Source organism: Glycine soja, chromosome 16 (genome assembly GCF_004193775.1).
Source record: "Glycine soja cultivar W05 chromosome 16, ASM419377v2, whole genome shotgun sequence".
Taxonomy (NCBI): Eukaryota; Viridiplantae; Streptophyta; class Magnoliopsida; order Fabales; family Fabaceae; genus Glycine; species Glycine soja.
The window spans coordinates 35,235,042-35,251,852 of record NC_041017.1 but is presented as its reverse complement, the minus strand read 5'-3'; the positions used below and the strand labels follow the sequence as shown (position 1 = coordinate 35,251,852).

At 35.0% G+C, this 16,811-nt stretch overlaps 2 protein-coding genes across 9 annotated transcripts; both read left to right on the top strand.

The window, feature by feature from the left end:
- The first annotated feature begins 2,701 nt into the window (after positions 1–2,701).
- Positions 2,702–9,292, top strand: LOC114390415. Of its 8 annotated transcripts, XM_028351153.1 has the most exons (12): positions 2,703–3,075; positions 4,211–4,312; positions 4,462–4,593; positions 4,948–5,030; positions 5,220–5,525; positions 6,114–6,202; positions 6,299–6,402; positions 6,493–6,592; positions 6,836–6,911; positions 7,016–7,130; positions 7,319–7,850; positions 8,363–9,292. In XM_028351153.1, the coding sequence occupies exons 1-12, from the start codon at positions 2,835–2,837 to the stop codon at positions 8,865–8,867; spliced, it is 2,385 nt and encodes a 794-aa protein (XP_028206954.1). In that variant the 5' UTR covers positions 2,703–2,834; the 3' UTR covers positions 8,868–9,292. The 8 variants fall into 8 exon arrangements, with proteins under 8 accessions (XP_028206949.1, XP_028206950.1, XP_028206948.1 ...); XM_028351148.1 differs by having other exon boundaries at positions 2,702–3,075; positions 4,681–5,525; XM_028351149.1 differs by having other exon boundaries at positions 2,702–3,075; positions 4,462–5,030.
- A 1,745-nt stretch (positions 9,293–11,037) lies between these two features.
- On the top strand, positions 11,038–16,454 carry LOC114391120. Its single transcript, XM_028352111.1, has 5 exons — positions 11,038–12,626; positions 14,217–14,275; positions 14,535–14,663; positions 14,881–15,016; positions 15,957–16,454. Exons 1-5 carry the CDS (start codon positions 11,922–11,924, stop codon positions 16,260–16,262), a joined length of 1,335 nt encoding a protein of 444 aa, XP_028207912.1. The 5' UTR covers positions 11,038–11,921; the 3' UTR covers positions 16,263–16,454.
- The last annotated feature ends 357 nt before the right edge of the window (positions 16,455–16,811 follow it).

The following is a 16,811-nucleotide window of genomic DNA, read 5'->3' as shown; positions in this document are numbered from 1 at the left end:
GTAAAGGAAGGAGGAAGGGGAGGACATTTTGTGGCATCGTGACTCGTGAGGATGTCGAGAAGAAGATGGAGTCATAGGAGAAAAAGTTGTCGTCACAGGTAAAGGAGATGTCATCGCGAGAGTAGTTCACACAAAGAGGAAGGTGTTAGTGTTGGAAAACGATGGTTTGATATTTTCAAACCGAAATGGGGGTTGCACGATACACATATGGGAGTGCAACAATGTAGTTAAGCTTGCATGTGATAATTTAATACTAATAATTAGGCATTTATTTCTTGCACCCCTTATTTGAATCATACACTTTCATTGTATTTTGGAATGCAATGGGAGGTTTAAGATTCAAATAAAGGAGCGTAAGATTTAATTGCATAGTAATTAATGGAGATTGCTATTGGCCTCATTTCATTAGCCATTGGCCCTTTCATAGGGAGCTTATCCTTTTTTATTCCAAAATTACCCTTCATATGAAATTATGATTTTGCTTAATAGAATGCGAAATGGAATCACGATTCTATAGTGCATTAATCTTTGCACCCATGCAACACAACAAAATCACAATTATGTTGTATAGTGTACAATTGAATCACAATTTTATAGGATGAAGTTGAATTTTTGAAATGGAATAAAATAAAGTTTTCACAAATTGGTATGGGTCCAATAGTCATGCATGGAAATTTAAATCCAAAATCTTTTATATCAAATTTTGTACCTTCCAAACTTTTAAGAATTTCAAACTATCTTTTTCATATTATATTTTTTTAAAATAGATGCTCCACAATAGTAGAAAAATAGTTTTCATAATAGGTATTTCACAACAATAAAAAATAGTTTTATCTCGTAAAATAGGTGTTTCATAACATTAAAAAATAACTTTTCATATTAGGTATTATATAACAATAAAAAATAATTTTCAAAATAGGTATTCTATAACAGTACAAAAGCTTCTACCTTTTCAAAATAGATGTTCCATAATAATAAAAAATAGTTTACGAAATAGGTGTTCAGTAAAAAAAATAGCTTTTGCCTTCTAGAATAAGTGTTCAACAACAGTAAAAAAATAGTTTCCAAAATATATGTTTCATAATAATAAAAATTAATGGTTGAAAATAAAAAAAAAAACATTTTAGGTATTTTGGAAAGCCTATTATAAAACAATTTTATGTTCTAGAATGATTATTCTCTAAGGCTACTATATAGCCTCTAGAATCGTGACTCTAGAATAATGGTTGAAATTGTTTTAAAGAAAACATTATAGAATTTTTCGTTTCAGGAGATGAAATACCATGTTCTAGATCGCATTTTTACCTTCAATGACGACATGTAAAGGAAGGAGGAGGGGGGAGGACGTTTTGTGGCGTCGTGACTTGTGAGGATGTCATGAAGAAGGTGAAGTCGTAGGAGAAGAAGTTGTCGTCATAGGTGAAGGAGATGTCGTCCCGAGAGTAGTTCATACCAAGAGGAAGGTGTTAGTGTTGGAAAACGATAGTTTGATATTTTCAAACAAAAATGGGGGTATAGGATACACATATGGGAGTGCAGAAATATAGTTAAGCTTGCATGTGATAATTTAAATGATATAAATGATAGAATTTGAAAATCATTATTAATATATTAGTTGGCGACTTATAAATAAGACAAAGTATTCATTCTAGAATATGACCAATATATAGGACTAGAGGGAGTAATAATTATGCATTTATTTCTTGCACCCCTTATTTGAATCATACACTTTCATTGTATTTTGGAATGCAATGGTAGGTTTGAGATTCAAATAAGGGAGTGTAAGATTTAAATGCCTAGTAATTAATGGAGACGACTATTGACCTTATTTCATTAGCCATTGGCCCTTTCATAGGAATCTAATCCTTTTTTTATTCCAAAATTATCCTTCATATGAAATTATGATTTTGTTGAATAGAATGCATAATGGAATTACCATTCTATAATGCATTCATCTTCGCACCCGTAAAACACAACAAAATTACAATTTTATTGTATAATGTACAATCGAATCACAATTTAATAGGATAAAGTTGAATTTTTGAAATGGAATAAAATGAAGTTTTCACAGATTGGTAGAATCAAAAGTAAAAATAGAAGGATCAATAGTAGTCCCTTAATTAATAATTTTTTTAGTTTAAATTTAACTGTATTAAATAAAAAAATAAATTACAACAATTTTACCCCACTTTAATTTTAAATAGCATTTTGCAAAAGATATAAAATAAAATATACATATTTTTTCCACCGTTATGATTTTATCATAGAGCCTTTTCTTTTAAGAAATTTCACCTATTTTATTATTTTTCCCCGTTGTCTCGCCATACTTTCAGTGGGCCAGATACATTGGCCACTCGAAACAACAAACCCCTCCTTAAAAAACCATTAACTTTTTCAAAGCCATTTATTATTAACAACGAACCCCTCATTAAAAAAATACACTTACTTTTTCAAAGCCATTATTATTACTTTCCAAACTTGAAAATCAATACTAAAAGGTACACGCATTAACTAACATGAATTATTTCAGTTTAATTTAGAAGAAATATTTTCTTATTCATAATAAATTCATTTTATAATTATATTATATCCAATAAAAAACACATGTGATATACGTAAAAAAAAAAACTCAACAAATTAATTAATCAAAGAAATGAAATTTTCCATCACATTCATTACTAATTTACTAGTAAAAGACACAACACAAAGCAGAGCAAAAGGATGAGAATCAAAAAGTGACAACATCCAATCCAACGTTGTTATTCTGTTTCAACACCCTCGTTATACCCTCCTCCATTTATCCCCTTCATTTCTCTCTCTCTCTGCAACGAAAAATGGCTTCCCTCACGTGCTCCCCCACCTCGCTACAGCTCCGATTGGCCTTAGCCGCCCCTAAATTCCCACACACCCCGCAACTGCGAATGCGCGACTTCAAGCTCAACCGAGTTCGCCCTCTACGCGCCGCGCAAGACGGCGGGCCCGGGCCCGGGCCCAAACTCGACGGCTTCTCGGGCTGGTCCGACACCGACGCCGAGCAGCGGCCCAACAACGCCCCAAAGAAGGAGTCATATGGAGGTGAGTGCGGTTCTCCAAAATTCTAGTTACTGGTTAGTTATTATAATTTCTCACAATTCAATTAATATTTCTGTTTTATTCAATTTTGCAACAAATAAAGAAGGAAAATTGTGAAATAGCTTTAGTATTCCAATTGAGAATTGTTAAGTAAAAAATGTACTGTTCAAGCTCGTGATGCATGGATGTTTCAAATACCGATATGCATGTCTTGACGGCTTTATGTTAAAATCTCTTGAGATAACCTAAATATAACATTTGTATTCAATTTTGTTACTATTGTGCTTAATTTTTTCAAGACATCAAAGACGAGTGGAAGTGATAGTTCGATGATAACGATGATGGCAAACTAATATAAGCATTTGCTATATTGAAGAAATTAAAGAATTCATGTAAAAATAAATAGAATATGAATAGTTTATAAGTATATAATTTAATTAGAATACACTGATGCTGTAAAAGTTTTGTACAGTGTCATTCCGATCATGAATTGTCATTTATATGATAAGATTATTGAATTTTGTAATAACTACTCATCCATATTTAGGATGGTTTCTAATTTTCTATTTGGTTGGCTGGCAGTGTAGATTATCAATATTAAACTTTTGTTTCGTATCCAATACTTGTATCCATATCCATTCAACATAGGTTGAAGCTATTATTATTAGAGTAGATAGTGTATGAACTAACAATATAAAAGGTTTTTTTTTTATGGATTTTATATTGTCACCCAATTATGAATTTAATCACAGAGAAACCAACCATGTATAGTAAATTTATTGACTTTTTATAACAATTAACTTAAAAGTCATATTAACAATAATTTATGTTTGATTTACAGTGTAATTTTTTTTGTTACATTGATAGTATATAGAAATTAAACTCATATATTATTTGGTAGTTGTTGGTGTGGAAACTTTGAAACTAGGTCTGGTTGTTGCTACGTAATAAACTTGATAGGCTTTTTCATTGATGAATGAACTTGATTTTGATTGGGTTATTGACTTAATGGATTTGGATTGCATGCTAGTATTAATAAACATGGTTGGGAAATTGAGATAATGGGATGTGAATTACTGAAAATGTTGTGTTTTTTGAAGTTTTAGCAATTCCACGTTACTTAATAACACTTTTGAAGGTAGCTTGCTTTCAGGAGTTGTGGGAGTAGGAGTGGCTGGAGTGCTTCTACTTTCAGGGCTTACCTTTGCTGCCTTATCTCTTGGCAAACAAACTGGTTCCAGTAAGTAATCTTCATTTTCTTGTTTCATGTGATAATCACCAAGTTGGATGTAACAGATTTCCTGCTTTTTAGTAAATTGATTTTGTCTTCTGTATTGTTTAACCTCAAAATTTCCGTATTGAAAATTGAAAATGTGTCACTGAATGCAGGACCTGAGCAACACATGAAGCCCTTGACTTCACAGCAGGAGGAACTTTTGTCTTCTGATGACCATAATGATGAAATAACTGAACAAGGGAATGTTGACAACACGGTCGAACAAGGAAATGGTAAAATGGAAGGTCAGATACATATATCTGGGGATTATTCTTCTGCTGAGTCTAGTAATTTTTACAGTGACAATAGCATTGTTGATGATTCTGACATAGGATCCCAGTTGATATATGATAGCAAAAACCCCTCCGATGGTGTTGACGATGCCACTAAACATATATCTGTTCAAGAAGATTTACAGGATGTGTCAGCTTTTGATAACAAGTTAGTTTTTGCTAGTGAAAGCCCAGTGCCACTTGAATCTGAAAATACTGTCGATTCTTTTAATGCTTATGGATTTAGAGATTTTGATAGCAACCCTAATGTAGATACAGTGGAATCTACTCCCAATCTTAAAGAAAACCTATTCAATGTTGATCCAGGAGACATGCCCAACTATGATGATGCTAAGCCATTACACCTTAATACTGAGCAACATGATGAAATAACCAGTTCAAGTGGAAGTGTAAGTTTTGGTTTTCCTGAAACCTATTCTAGTTCGGGTGCTGATAATGAGACTGGAATTGTTAGTGTTGTGGTCATTTCTGAGCTAAATAACATGATTTCAGATCCTAAGTTTTTCAATGAAGCTGGTCAAGAGAATATTCTGTCAGCTTTAAAGAATGAAAACCTTGACCTGAACAAAATTCCACAGGTCTCCGCTGAGGGAAATGAGCCTTCCTTTGAAGAGCGGAGCATTCCTGGAAATGACCTGTTTGAAAAATCATCTATTTCAACATCAGCCAATACATTGGTAGATGAGCAGGTTAGAAATGATAATTATGAGGTTGATGAAGTTAAATCTGAATCTTCAAATTCTGGATCCTTTTTCTCTGTTCCCGGCATTCCCGCTCCATTAGTAGTTTCTACAGCTGTACAAGTGCTTCCGGGAAAGATTTTGGTTCCTGCAGCTGTTGATCAAGTTCAGGGCCAAGCACTAGCTGCATTGCAAGTTTTAAAGGTAGTTATTTGTTCTTATTCTCATGTATCAAGGTGACTATAATGCTCTGTGCATTTATAGTTTAATTCTAGTTTTTACGTATATATTTACACTGGTTATTTCTTAAATCTATTTAATTACTCACAATAAAAGAAGATGACCCGGAGTACAAGGTTCCTGGGAAGGGTAGAGCCTATTTCCAGGATTTGAACCCATGACCTCTAGGTCACAAGATAGCAATGTCACTGTTGCACCAAGGCTCCCCCCCCCCCAGTGGGTGGGCATACTAGCTTAAACTTCAGCCATCTTGATTCACTGTGATTTGTACTAAGCCATACTCTAACCTATTGCCAAAGATTTTCTACAAGGAACAATCTATCTTACTGTTGAAGTAACTAAAATAAATAATTTCTGCTAGCCTTATGCTTGTTCCCAGGTCAACTATTTGCAAAGCAAGATACATGTAATTAAAGAACTACTGAAAGATACACATGAAAACATATTCTTCATAAACATATCTCTGATTTAGTGTGGATATTTGTTAATATATATTATTCTGATCATAAGTAAAGGTTGCTATTGTTCACTTGGACATTATTACATCCTTAGGTCATTGAGCCTGATGTTCAACCTAGTGATTTATGTACACGTCGTGAATATGCTCGCTGGTTGGTTTCTGCTAGCAGTGCTCTTTCAAGGTAGTAATTTGTTTCTACCTTCTGCATATGTGAATAACAAAATGTGTTACATGTGTAATATTTGGCATTACATGTGCCTTTCTGGTAACTTGTTAGGAGCACAGTTTCAAAAGTGTATCCTGCCATGTACATAGACAATGCTACTGAGCTTGCATTTGATGATGTCACTCCCGAGGACCCTGATTTTTCTTCCATTCAAGGTCAGTACAGGACATCATAATAATTTTTAACAATACAACTTGTTGCTATACTCATATTCTGTCTAAATAATATCAAATATTGATTTTCAGGCTTGGCAGAAGCTGGACTTATTGAAAGCAGGCTTTCAAGACGTGATATACAGTTGTTTGGTGATGGAGATGATAGCCCATTTCACTTCTCCCCTGAAAGGTATGTTTTGTCTGAATTTGGATATCTAATTTGTGGCTACATTTTTTTAACCTCTGCAGTTGTGCATTTGTTGTTCAAAATTTTTGCAATTCTCCTTTTTTTATATAGAAAAATAGACTTAATATTTCATCTCATTTTTCTCAGTGCACAGTTGCACTACCTTCTGTTTGAGATGTGCTTTTAACTTTGTATGGCGTAGGCTACAATTGTGATCTCCCTTCTCTCCTATATTAATTTCTGCAGTCCTTTATCACGTCAAGATCTTGTCAGCTGGAAAATGGCCCTGCAGAAAAGACAGCTTCCGGAAGCTGACAGAAAGGTTGCTCAACCTGTTTCTTTGTCTGATATGTTTCAGCTATCTTATTTATTCCAACCACATTGAACTGATGAATGTGTTTATCAAATCCAATGATTGATGAACAGGTGCTGTATCAACTTTCTGGTTTTATAGACACTGATAAGATACATCCTAATGCATGCCCTGCCTTAGTAGCTGATCTGTCTGCTGGGGAGCAGGGAATAATAGCTCTTGCATTTGGTAAGCCATATTCTCTTTGTAATTCTAAAAAAATATTTAATCATGTGCTTCATAGTGAATTTTCATTTCTATTCATAATAATTTCTTTGTTGTTTCTTTTATCCTAGTTATTTCTAATCTGATTTTGGTTTTCGGTTTTCACTTATGCTTATATTTTTGGGGTTGTGCATGGGGTTGGGATATTCAAGGTTATACAAGATTGTTCCAGCCAGATAAACCAGTAACAAAAGCCCAAGCAGCTATGGCTCTTGCTACTGGAGATGCTTCTGAAATAGTTAGTGAAGAGCTTGCACGCATTGAAGCAGAATCTATTGCTGAAAATGCTGTTGCTGCGCATAGTGCTTTAGTAGCTCAAGTAGAGAAGGATATCAATGCAAGTTTTGAGCAGGAGCTTTTCATAGAGAGGGAAAAGATCAGTGCTGTTGAAAGAATGGCTGAGGAGGCAAGACTTGAGTTGGAAAGGTTAAGAGCTGAGAGAGAAGAAGATAACCTTGCATTGACTAAGGAGCGAGCTGCTATTGAATCGGAAATGGAGGTTTTTTCAAAGTTAAGGCATGAGGTTGAGGATCAATTACAAAGCCTAATGAGTGACAAGGTAGAAATAGCGCATGAAAAAGAGAGGATTAGCAAGCTTCGGGAAAAAGTAGAAGTTGAAAACAATGAGATTGGCCGTTTACAATATGAGCTAGAGGTTGAAAGAAAAGCCCTGTCCATGGCCAGGTAAAATCATGAAACTTTTTTAGGCAACGAAATTATGTTTGATCAGTTTTCAATTTTGGTTTCATAGAATTGGCCAAAGCAGATGTGATGTGGGGTGAGAAGCATTGGCAAATATATTTTCCTGTCCTTCTATTTTAGTCCAAATCAAACAAATTACATAACTTCCTATCACTGATATGTTAATTAGACGAATGATCACCATACATTTGTTACTTTCTGCCATTGCGTTCATTTATTTTGCGACAGTTATTTTCTGTATTAACTACTTCCAATTGTATTTGTACTACACATTGTATCTAGATCTACTTGAATTTGTTATACTGACGTGGTCGGCACTACTGAGATAGCTAGTCCTTCTGTGAGACTAATGCCTTATTGACAATTGTTGCTTATCATAGTTAAATGAAACAGTTAAGAGAAAGTCATTTTTGACACATATATTGTCCAGTCCTAAAATAATAGCTGTTAGCCTATTACATCCTTAATAAATGGTTATGTTGATTCTCGGACAGGGCTTGGGCAGAGGACGAGGCCAAACGAGTGAGAGAGCAAGCAATAGCCTTAGAGGAGGCTAGAGATCGTTGGGAGAGGCATGGAATCAAAGTGGTAGTTGATGATGACCTCCGCAAGGAGGCCTCGGCTGGAGTGACATGGCTCAATGCCTCAGAGCAGGTGTCGGTTCAAGGAACAGTTGACAGGGCAGAGAGCTTATTGGACAAGCTCAAACAAATGGCTGCAGATATCAGAGGAAAATCTAGAGATACCCTTCACAAAATCATTCACGTGGTTTCCCAATTTATATCAAAATTGAGGGAATGGGCATGCAAAACAGGAAAACTGGCTGAAGAATTTGGAGAAGCTGCCATCTCAAAGGTAGGCAAGTCAGTCAGTGAGTTGCAGCAAAATGCTCTTGAAGTTGGAATTGGTATCAAAGAAGGTGCAAAGCGAGTTGCTGGTGATTGTAGAGAAGGGGTTGAGAAAATCACCCAAAAATTCACACAGAAGTTCAAGACCTGACCTTTTCTACCCTCAACATTTTTTCAAGCTTATTGGCTGTTGAGTGGCCAGAGATGGAGTTTGCTTTGATTTTCTTTTTGCAGTCCTTCAATAAAGACGTGCACCAGACACCGACGCAGGGATGTTGGCAGTTACTAACTTCTTATAACTGCCTTTCGGAGATCACAACATATTCATGTGAAGGCATGCTTGTATAATTGATACTAGTAAGAAATTCAGTTAAGGAATAACCAGTTGTAATTCAACATGTTGCCATGTCTGCAGCACATCTTAGAGTAAAGATAGGCAGCATGCTGATTATAAATTGTCATGATGATTACTCTCTCAAACCCTCTTTAATAAGGAGCATTTCAATAAGGGTGTTAGTATAATAAGTTTTTTTTTTATTTAAAAAAATAACTGGATAAAGATATTGGTTTGTGGTTGATTATTACCCTCGTTAAATTGTGGCTGAATTATTAATATATTGTTGGTCTGAATAGAATTAAATAAGTTTTTTATGCAAGGTCTTAAGTTTGAATCAAGAGGAAAATAATATGTAGTTGAAAAGAAAATTTTAACTATAGGTGATCAATTAAGTTTTTTTTATATATATTAATTATTGATAAATTTGGTGGATATTTTGTAACAATAAACATGAATTTTAATTAGTCTTATTAAAAATTCTTTTGAAGTCATCGGTCTCATAATAACAAGACAATTTCGTAACATATAGAATAATAAATTGGAGTAATTTTTAATTCTTAATTTAAAAGTTACATATTCTTCTTGCTTATTTTAATGGTGTTGTTATTGTCATTACCACACATGTTCGACATGCACCACAAATTAAATCCATATAGAATAATAAACTTGAGTAATTTTTAATTCTTAATTTTTCATATTCGATTATTGTCATGAACAATGATTGAATATGAAAAAAGGAAGAAAAAAACATGAAGAATGTCCACTTGAAAAAAAACCCACACCTGAACGCTTGCTTGCCGTTGGCGAACGCAGGGACTACAAAGCCTTTCATGATGGCTTGAAAACTTGGCACGGTGGAGGAGACTCCTAGGGGGAGCAACACGAGACAGTAGCAAAAGAAGAGTTCGAGTTCTGCAAAGTGTATAAAACACGACCAAGGTCTCTGTCACAAGTACTTCGCTAAACACAAGAAATCCCTCTCCATCTCCCTCTCTCGCTTTTGCGAAAAACTCTTCGGCGTTCACTTCTTCCTCAATGCCCCTATCCCTCTCAATCCCTAACTCGCTTATTGCAATCGCTTCTCATGCGTCTTTTGTGACCAAAACATTGATGAACAAACAATTCCTTTTTGTTTTCAGGTCCCTATGAAATTGTTGCACCGATCCCTCTTTACTAGGATTTTTTCACAAAATTTTTGAAATTTCATGTATCCAAAGAAAAATAAATTTTTTCAAAAATTAATTATAAAATTTGGATATAGTTCAGAAGATTCCAATATATTTAATCCTTTCGTTATCATCTACATGACTACTACATCCTTAAGGCCAATGCTGTCACGAGAGAAGTTTTTTGTCAAATACAACCAAATTTGATCCCTAATTAAATAAATACATTTCATTTATTAGCATTTGATAGACAATTGAATCTCTCACATTTCATTTATTCTACATACAATCATATATCCAAATCAATATTTAATAATTTTTGAATTTCAAATACATGAATTAAATTATTATTTAAATCAGAATAATAATATCGAATTACAATCTCTAATAATATAATTTTGTTTTGTTAAAGAATAATGATGTTATTTTGTGAGATACTTAATGTAAGTTTGGTATATATTATTATTGTTATTTTTATCAGAAAATTTATAAAAATTGATTATTCTTTTTCAAAAAAATATAAAATAAACGTGCATTTAGATACAGTGTCAAGATACTAGTAATTTTAATATGTTTGGTTAAACTTTGAAAAATAATTACTTATTTTTTTCAAAAATATTTTAAAGAAATCCAAAGAAGTAAATGTCATTTCTCCCATATAAGAAAACAGTATTTACATAAGGATATAAAGTGAAATAATTATTGCTTGGTCAAATTCTTTTAACGGAAAATTTGACAATTTTATAATTTGAATTTATTTATGGGTCATAGTGATTAATGTTATTAGGACATCACTATGACCCACCTCCAATGGTCCGAGGTTGTGACTTTTCCATAGTGCCATCACCCACCTCCAATGGTGCAAAATGTAAAAGCCAATCTCCACGTGCTTTATCAGACTTCGACTCGTAGTTCTGACTCTGGCCCTTTGCTTCGAAACAGTTACATCCACAATTCTGCAATAATATTATAGTACCAATCCAATAATAAACCTCAGAAGCTCTTTTGAGGACTCTTTTTCACACTATTACAATCTATGACTCTGTCCCATTAATCAAAATGTCTTTTTTGGAGTTTTGGCTTCATTAATCCTTAATCCCCGTTGAATTTCGGTACTGGGTGTCTTTCCTTTTCCCCTTTCTTTCCTTGTTCCGTGTGGGTCCTTTGACCAATGCAAAATTTGTGATCTGGATCAATGATCACCTTTCAGTCACAATTTTGATGTTTTTTTTTAGTTCCAGTGCATGTAATTTTTTGTGAGTTCACTGGATTCTCCATTTTGTGTACTAATTTCTACCATCCCCTCTTGATATGCCTCCGTTTTTTCTAGAAGATTCAACTGTTCTAGCTAGGAAGTTGCAGTTTTTGTTTATTTCCACTAGGTTCTTTGTTGGTCACCGTGGTTATGGTAGTTACTAGTTAGTTAATTGTGGGTATTTGCAGTCATCTATCCAAAATTGTATATCTGCTGCTACAATAAGTCAACACTAGATCCATGATTGTTTACAATCTGTATATTGATAATCTGCTTGTTGTACAAGGAAGAGATTGTACCCCTTTTTAAGTTTAAGCTTCAATTTTCCACTCTGTGTTCATATTTGTTGCTACTGTATAAGAAAGTCATTGTCCTTGAGAGGAAATTTGTGCAAAACTTATATTGGTTTGCGGCCTATACTGCTTAGCAGCATAGGCTGTAGACACAATGTCAATCCTGTGTGGCCTTCCTCTTGTGGAGTGCGTGTACTGTCTGGCTTGTGCTCGTTGGGCTTGGAAAAGATGTCTTCATACTGCAGGCCATGACAGTGAGAATTGGGGCTTTGCCACGGCGGAAGAATTTGAGCCTATACCACGCCTTTGTCGCTATATTTTAGCTGTGTATGAAGATGATCTTCGCCACCCCCTTTGGGCACCTCCTGGCGGCTATGGAATTAGCCCTGATTTGTTACTTCTCAAAAAGACATACGAAGATACCCGTGGTAGGGCGCCACCCTATATACTGTATCTTGACCATGAGCATGAAGATATAGTTTTTGCCATCAGGGGTCTAAATTTGGCAAAGGAGAGTGATTATGCGGTTCTGTTGGACAATAAATTGGGGAAGAAAAAGTATGATGGGGGCTATGTTCACAATGGGTTGTTGAAAGCTGCTGGATGGGTTTTGGATTCGGAATGTGAAGTTTTGAGGGAGTTGGTGGCGAAGCATCCAAATTACACTCTGACTTTTGTTGGACATTCCCTTGGAGCTGGTGTAGCAGCTATGCTGACAATGGTGGTGGTGCAGAATCGAGATAGACTAGGAAATATTGATAGGAAGAGGGTTAGGTGTTACGCCATTGCACCTGCTAGGTGCATGTCACTGAATCTGGCTGTCAGATATGCAGATGTCATCAACTCTGTTGTGCTGCAGGCAAGTTATTGATTTTTCTATTTATTTGGTTGATGATGAATGTTGAAATCCTGTGCAAATCCTTGATTAATTCCTTAACAAATCTTGAACACTTAAAGCATGTATAAAATAACTGGGAACAAGTTACTAATAAAAAATTATCAGGCCTTTAGATTACAATGTAAGTATCCTACCCATTCTATAAACCAAACTCCATCCAGTGGCAGCCCCACAGGCAAACATAAATATGTGAATGCCTCTATTCTTCTCTATTGCTCTATTTTCTGATGCATTTTTTGCCATGAACAAAGCAGCACCATTTTTGTATTGCTGCCCCTGATTGCAGATCATGGGTCGTGGTATCATAATGACAACTATTCCCTTGATACCCATTGTCCTCCTCGCAAAAAACTTGGTCTAGCAGTTGAATAGTGGGGGCCAGGACAGCCCAAATCTTGGAATCATCTTTCCATTAAATTTTGAAATCATTTTCAGCTATTCACTACCCCAAATCTCCATGATTGGAGCTCTGATACCAGTTGATAGAAACTAGATTAGAAATGGAAGAAAAACAAAATTTCTTTATCGATTATGTGTATCTTTACAAAGAATTCCCTGGATATTCAAAAGATCTAGGCCTCTCTCTACTTCCACTTCTTTTCTAGCCACACTACAGCTTCTTCTCCTCAACTTCTCTTCCTATTTACAGGCAGCTACTGGTTTGCTAACATAAACCCACCTTTTATGGGGGTAACTATTTGCAGGCCCATCAACACAACCCCTTGTATTTCTCGGACTTACTATCCCAACTAACTGATTAATAATACACTAACTAACTGACCTAACAGGTTTGCTTTAAAGTAGCTTCTTTTGATGTATGTTTATATGAATTTTTTGCGTTGTGTATAGAAATTCAGTAAAGAGTAGTGAAATTTTATAGACAAAAGATTCAGCAAAGAGTTGTAAGAAATCTATGAATGCCTTATAGTGATACTTACAAACAGGTTAAAGGGATGAAAAATGAATACAGTGTCCCATTCTAATCCAATAACCTCTAATTAAAGTATATAACTTGCACTTATTTTTCTCTTTTGGAGAATTTTTTTTCAGTTTATCTCAGAGTCAGAGCTACAGATTTCTGTACATAAAATTATCTGGTTTTCTGAATGATGACTCACCTTCACATTTCATAGTTTAACGTCCATTCAGCTAACTTCACACGTGGGAGGTTATGTGCTTGTTAGTGTCTCTATATATTGAAAACCATTATATCCATAGTAACAATTTTTCAGTCAGAGAGATGAATGGACACATTTAAATGCTAAGAAAGAAATAATTTATGGAGATCTTGCATGAGTATTAGTCTGCTCAATAGAGGTCAAATATTTGGATAAAGACTGTTTCATATGGAACATAATGAATTAGTAGTTGATTTATTCTTATAATTAGTATATTGCTTAAACATACTGTATACATTATGATAGTTTAGAATTGTAGCCTAGTTGCTTTGAGCATAAGCTGCATTACAAATCTAGTCTTTCTTCATGCTTCGTTTTACTTGATGCCACTGAATCTGTTATTTCGAAGTTGACCACTCTTTACCTTGATCAGGATGATTTCTTACCAAGGACAGCCACTCCATTGGAAGATATATTCAAGTCTCTTTTCTGGTATGTCTTAAGGACTTATGAAATTATGGAATTCTTACTATCAATACAAGGATGGAATGTTCAGTCCTCTTTGTCCCCACTTCAAATTTCAAAATGAATTACTGCCCCCCTCCCCTTTAGAAAAAGTTCTATGCTTGGAAAGACTCCATCATTAATTGGCATACTGTAAAAAAGGGTTGCTAACAATTAGTGAAACCAATATTTGTGTAATTTTCATGTGTTCATGTTGATATAATTTGTTTTTTGCTGTGGCTGGCAGTTTGCCATGCCTATTGTGCTTGAGGTGCATGAGGGATACATGTATTCCAGAGGAGAAGATGCTCAGAGATCCCAGGAGACTCTATGCACCCGGTCGCCTTTATCACATTGTTGAGAGGAAGCCTTTTAGGTATGGTTAAGAAAACAAAACAGAGTCTTGCCTTATGCTGAATTCTAACAGTGGTGTGGGAAGTTTCATTTTTACTTTACTTTCTTCTTATTTGTCTGACCGTGTTTATTCTCTTGTTTCTTGCACAATAAAATATGTTAACATGGTCATGTAAAAAGGATGTCTATACAGCCTTTTCTTTAGGCCTCGCCTGAACATTTAAACGTCTTATATGCAGAATGGGAAGGTTTCCCCCAGTAGTGAGGACAGCAGTGCCAGTAGATGGAAGGTTTGAGCATATAGTCCTTTCTTGTAATGCCACATCTGATCATGCCATCATTTGGATAGAGAAAGAAGCCCAAAGAGCTCTGGATGTAAGTGTAATTGTTTATTGGGATAAGTTAAGTTTTATTCTATGTCTTTCTTTTTTTTGTGATTTCCATAATTACTGTGGTTGTGAATGCAATATCGTGCTCTGTTATAGTTCCCGTTTATCCAATACCCCTCAAATTGGAAATGTGTTGAGATTCCACATTGGCTAGAGATATGACTAATGTAGACCGTATAAGGCTTGGGCAGTCCTTACCTTACAAGGTGGTTGAGGTTGAGTTACGCCCTAAGCTCAAATTCTAAAAGAGCCTATCTTAGATCTATTATTGGGTCACCCATATTTTTTTACGTTGTAGATGTTTATTCCTAGGCGAAAGGGGATGTTGTTATTGGGTCACCCACATTGGTTTACACTCCAGATGTCTAGTCCCAGGCATGAGGAGGGGTGTTGAGATCTAACATTTACTAGAGATATGAGTTATGTAGTCCATTATAGACTTGAACAATCCTCATTTTACAAGTCAATTTTTTTGGATCGAGGCCTTAGCCCAAACTTTAAGAAAATGATTGGAAGACATGTTTATAAATTGTGACGGATCTGTAATTTGATATCAATAACAATTTGTACACCTCCGGTATATCTCCCTATGGTGGAATAGCAAGAATTAAGCAAATATCTTTTAATTGTTTTTCCTCCTTGAGAAATGCTAACAACGCACTCAAATATTCTCTTCTTGACACACTCTCCTATTGGATTAAATTCATGTTGGTCTCACTAAATAAGTAGATGCAATTTCGAAACTAGTGGGACTCATGCATGGATTTCAACTCAGAAGTATATTGAAAAGAGCATGTTACTGGCACTCTTTGATGTAAGAAAAACATAGATAAGTGTTCAAGTATAAGGAATCCGATTCCACTAATTTGGCATGCTTTTTAATGAACCAAAGTTAATCTTTCTCTTGTGTTTTACATCAATTGCAGTTGATGATGGAGAAAGATCAACCCATGGAACCCCCTGCCAAGCAAAAGATGGAGCGTCAGGAAACGCTAACTAGACACAATGACGAATATAAAGCTGCATTACAAAGGGCCAAAACATTAGATGTTCCACATGCTTATACACCGCCATCAGAGTATGGCACTTTTGATGATGAGGGAGATGAGAACTCAACAAGATCTCAGGGTGAGTCTTCTAATAAAAGTTCAGTGGATGAAAGCTGGGATGCATTGATTGAGCGTCATTTTGATAAGGACGAGCATGGCCACACTGTGCTCAAGAAAGAATGATTAAATAACTAGTTTTTGCAGACTTGAGGATATATATACACTGTAAAAAGCAAAATTCGTTCATTCTTATTGTAACCCAGATGGAACTTGAAATGGGGAAGGATAAATTGTTCCATGTTAATGGGAACCAGGATTGATTCTTATAATGAAATAAATAATCAACATTTAAAAATGGCTTAACAATCCATTAAATTTTACACTTTACACTTGTTTCGTTTGATGCATTAAATTTGCAATGTTTAATTTTAGTTTTCTATGTTTTCGAAAGTTTTATTTATAGTATTTTTATTTTCATTTTTTCGTCAAAAATATTATTATTTGGTTAACTTTTAAATTTTGAATTAATTAATTTAAAGTAGTGATAATTAATCGTTACTACCTGAAAATAAAAAATAGAACAACCAAACAAAACTGAATGAAACAGCAACATCATTGCTCTTACTTCTTCCTTCAATGGCGGCAATTGCGGTTCCTGCGCAATCTCTCTCATCCTTCAACACCCAAACATAAAATGGCATGCTTCCCTCCTCGGTCCCTTCCACATGGTCC

What these genes read in the sequence shown, in the direction of transcription:
- LOC114390415 (XM_028351146.1), top strand. Translation starts at nt 2,835, where the DNA reads ATGGCTTCCCTCACGTGCTCCCCCACCTCGCTACAGCTCCGATTGGCC. An exon ending in GCTAGCAGTGCTCTTTCAAG is followed by an intron (nt 6,203 to 6,298) that starts GTAGTAATTTGT and finishes GTAACTTGTTAG; the next exon opens with GAGCACAGTTTCAAAAGTGT. An exon ending in TTTCACTTCTCCCCTGAAAG is followed by an intron (nt 6,593 to 6,835) that starts GTATGTTTTGTC and finishes TAATTTCTGCAG; the next exon opens with TCCTTTATCACGTCAAGATC.
- LOC114391120 (XM_028352111.1), top strand. Translation starts at nt 11,922, where the DNA reads ATGTCAATCCTGTGTGGCCTTCCTCTTGTGGAGTGCGTGTACTGTCTG. An exon ending in TCAACTCTGTTGTGCTGCAG is followed by an intron (nt 12,627 to 14,216) that starts GCAAGTTATTGA and finishes TACCTTGATCAG; the next exon opens with GATGATTTCTTACCAAGGAC. An exon ending in GTTGAGAGGAAGCCTTTTAG is followed by an intron (nt 14,664 to 14,880) that starts GTATGGTTAAGA and finishes TCTTATATGCAG; the next exon opens with AATGGGAAGGTTTCCCCCAG.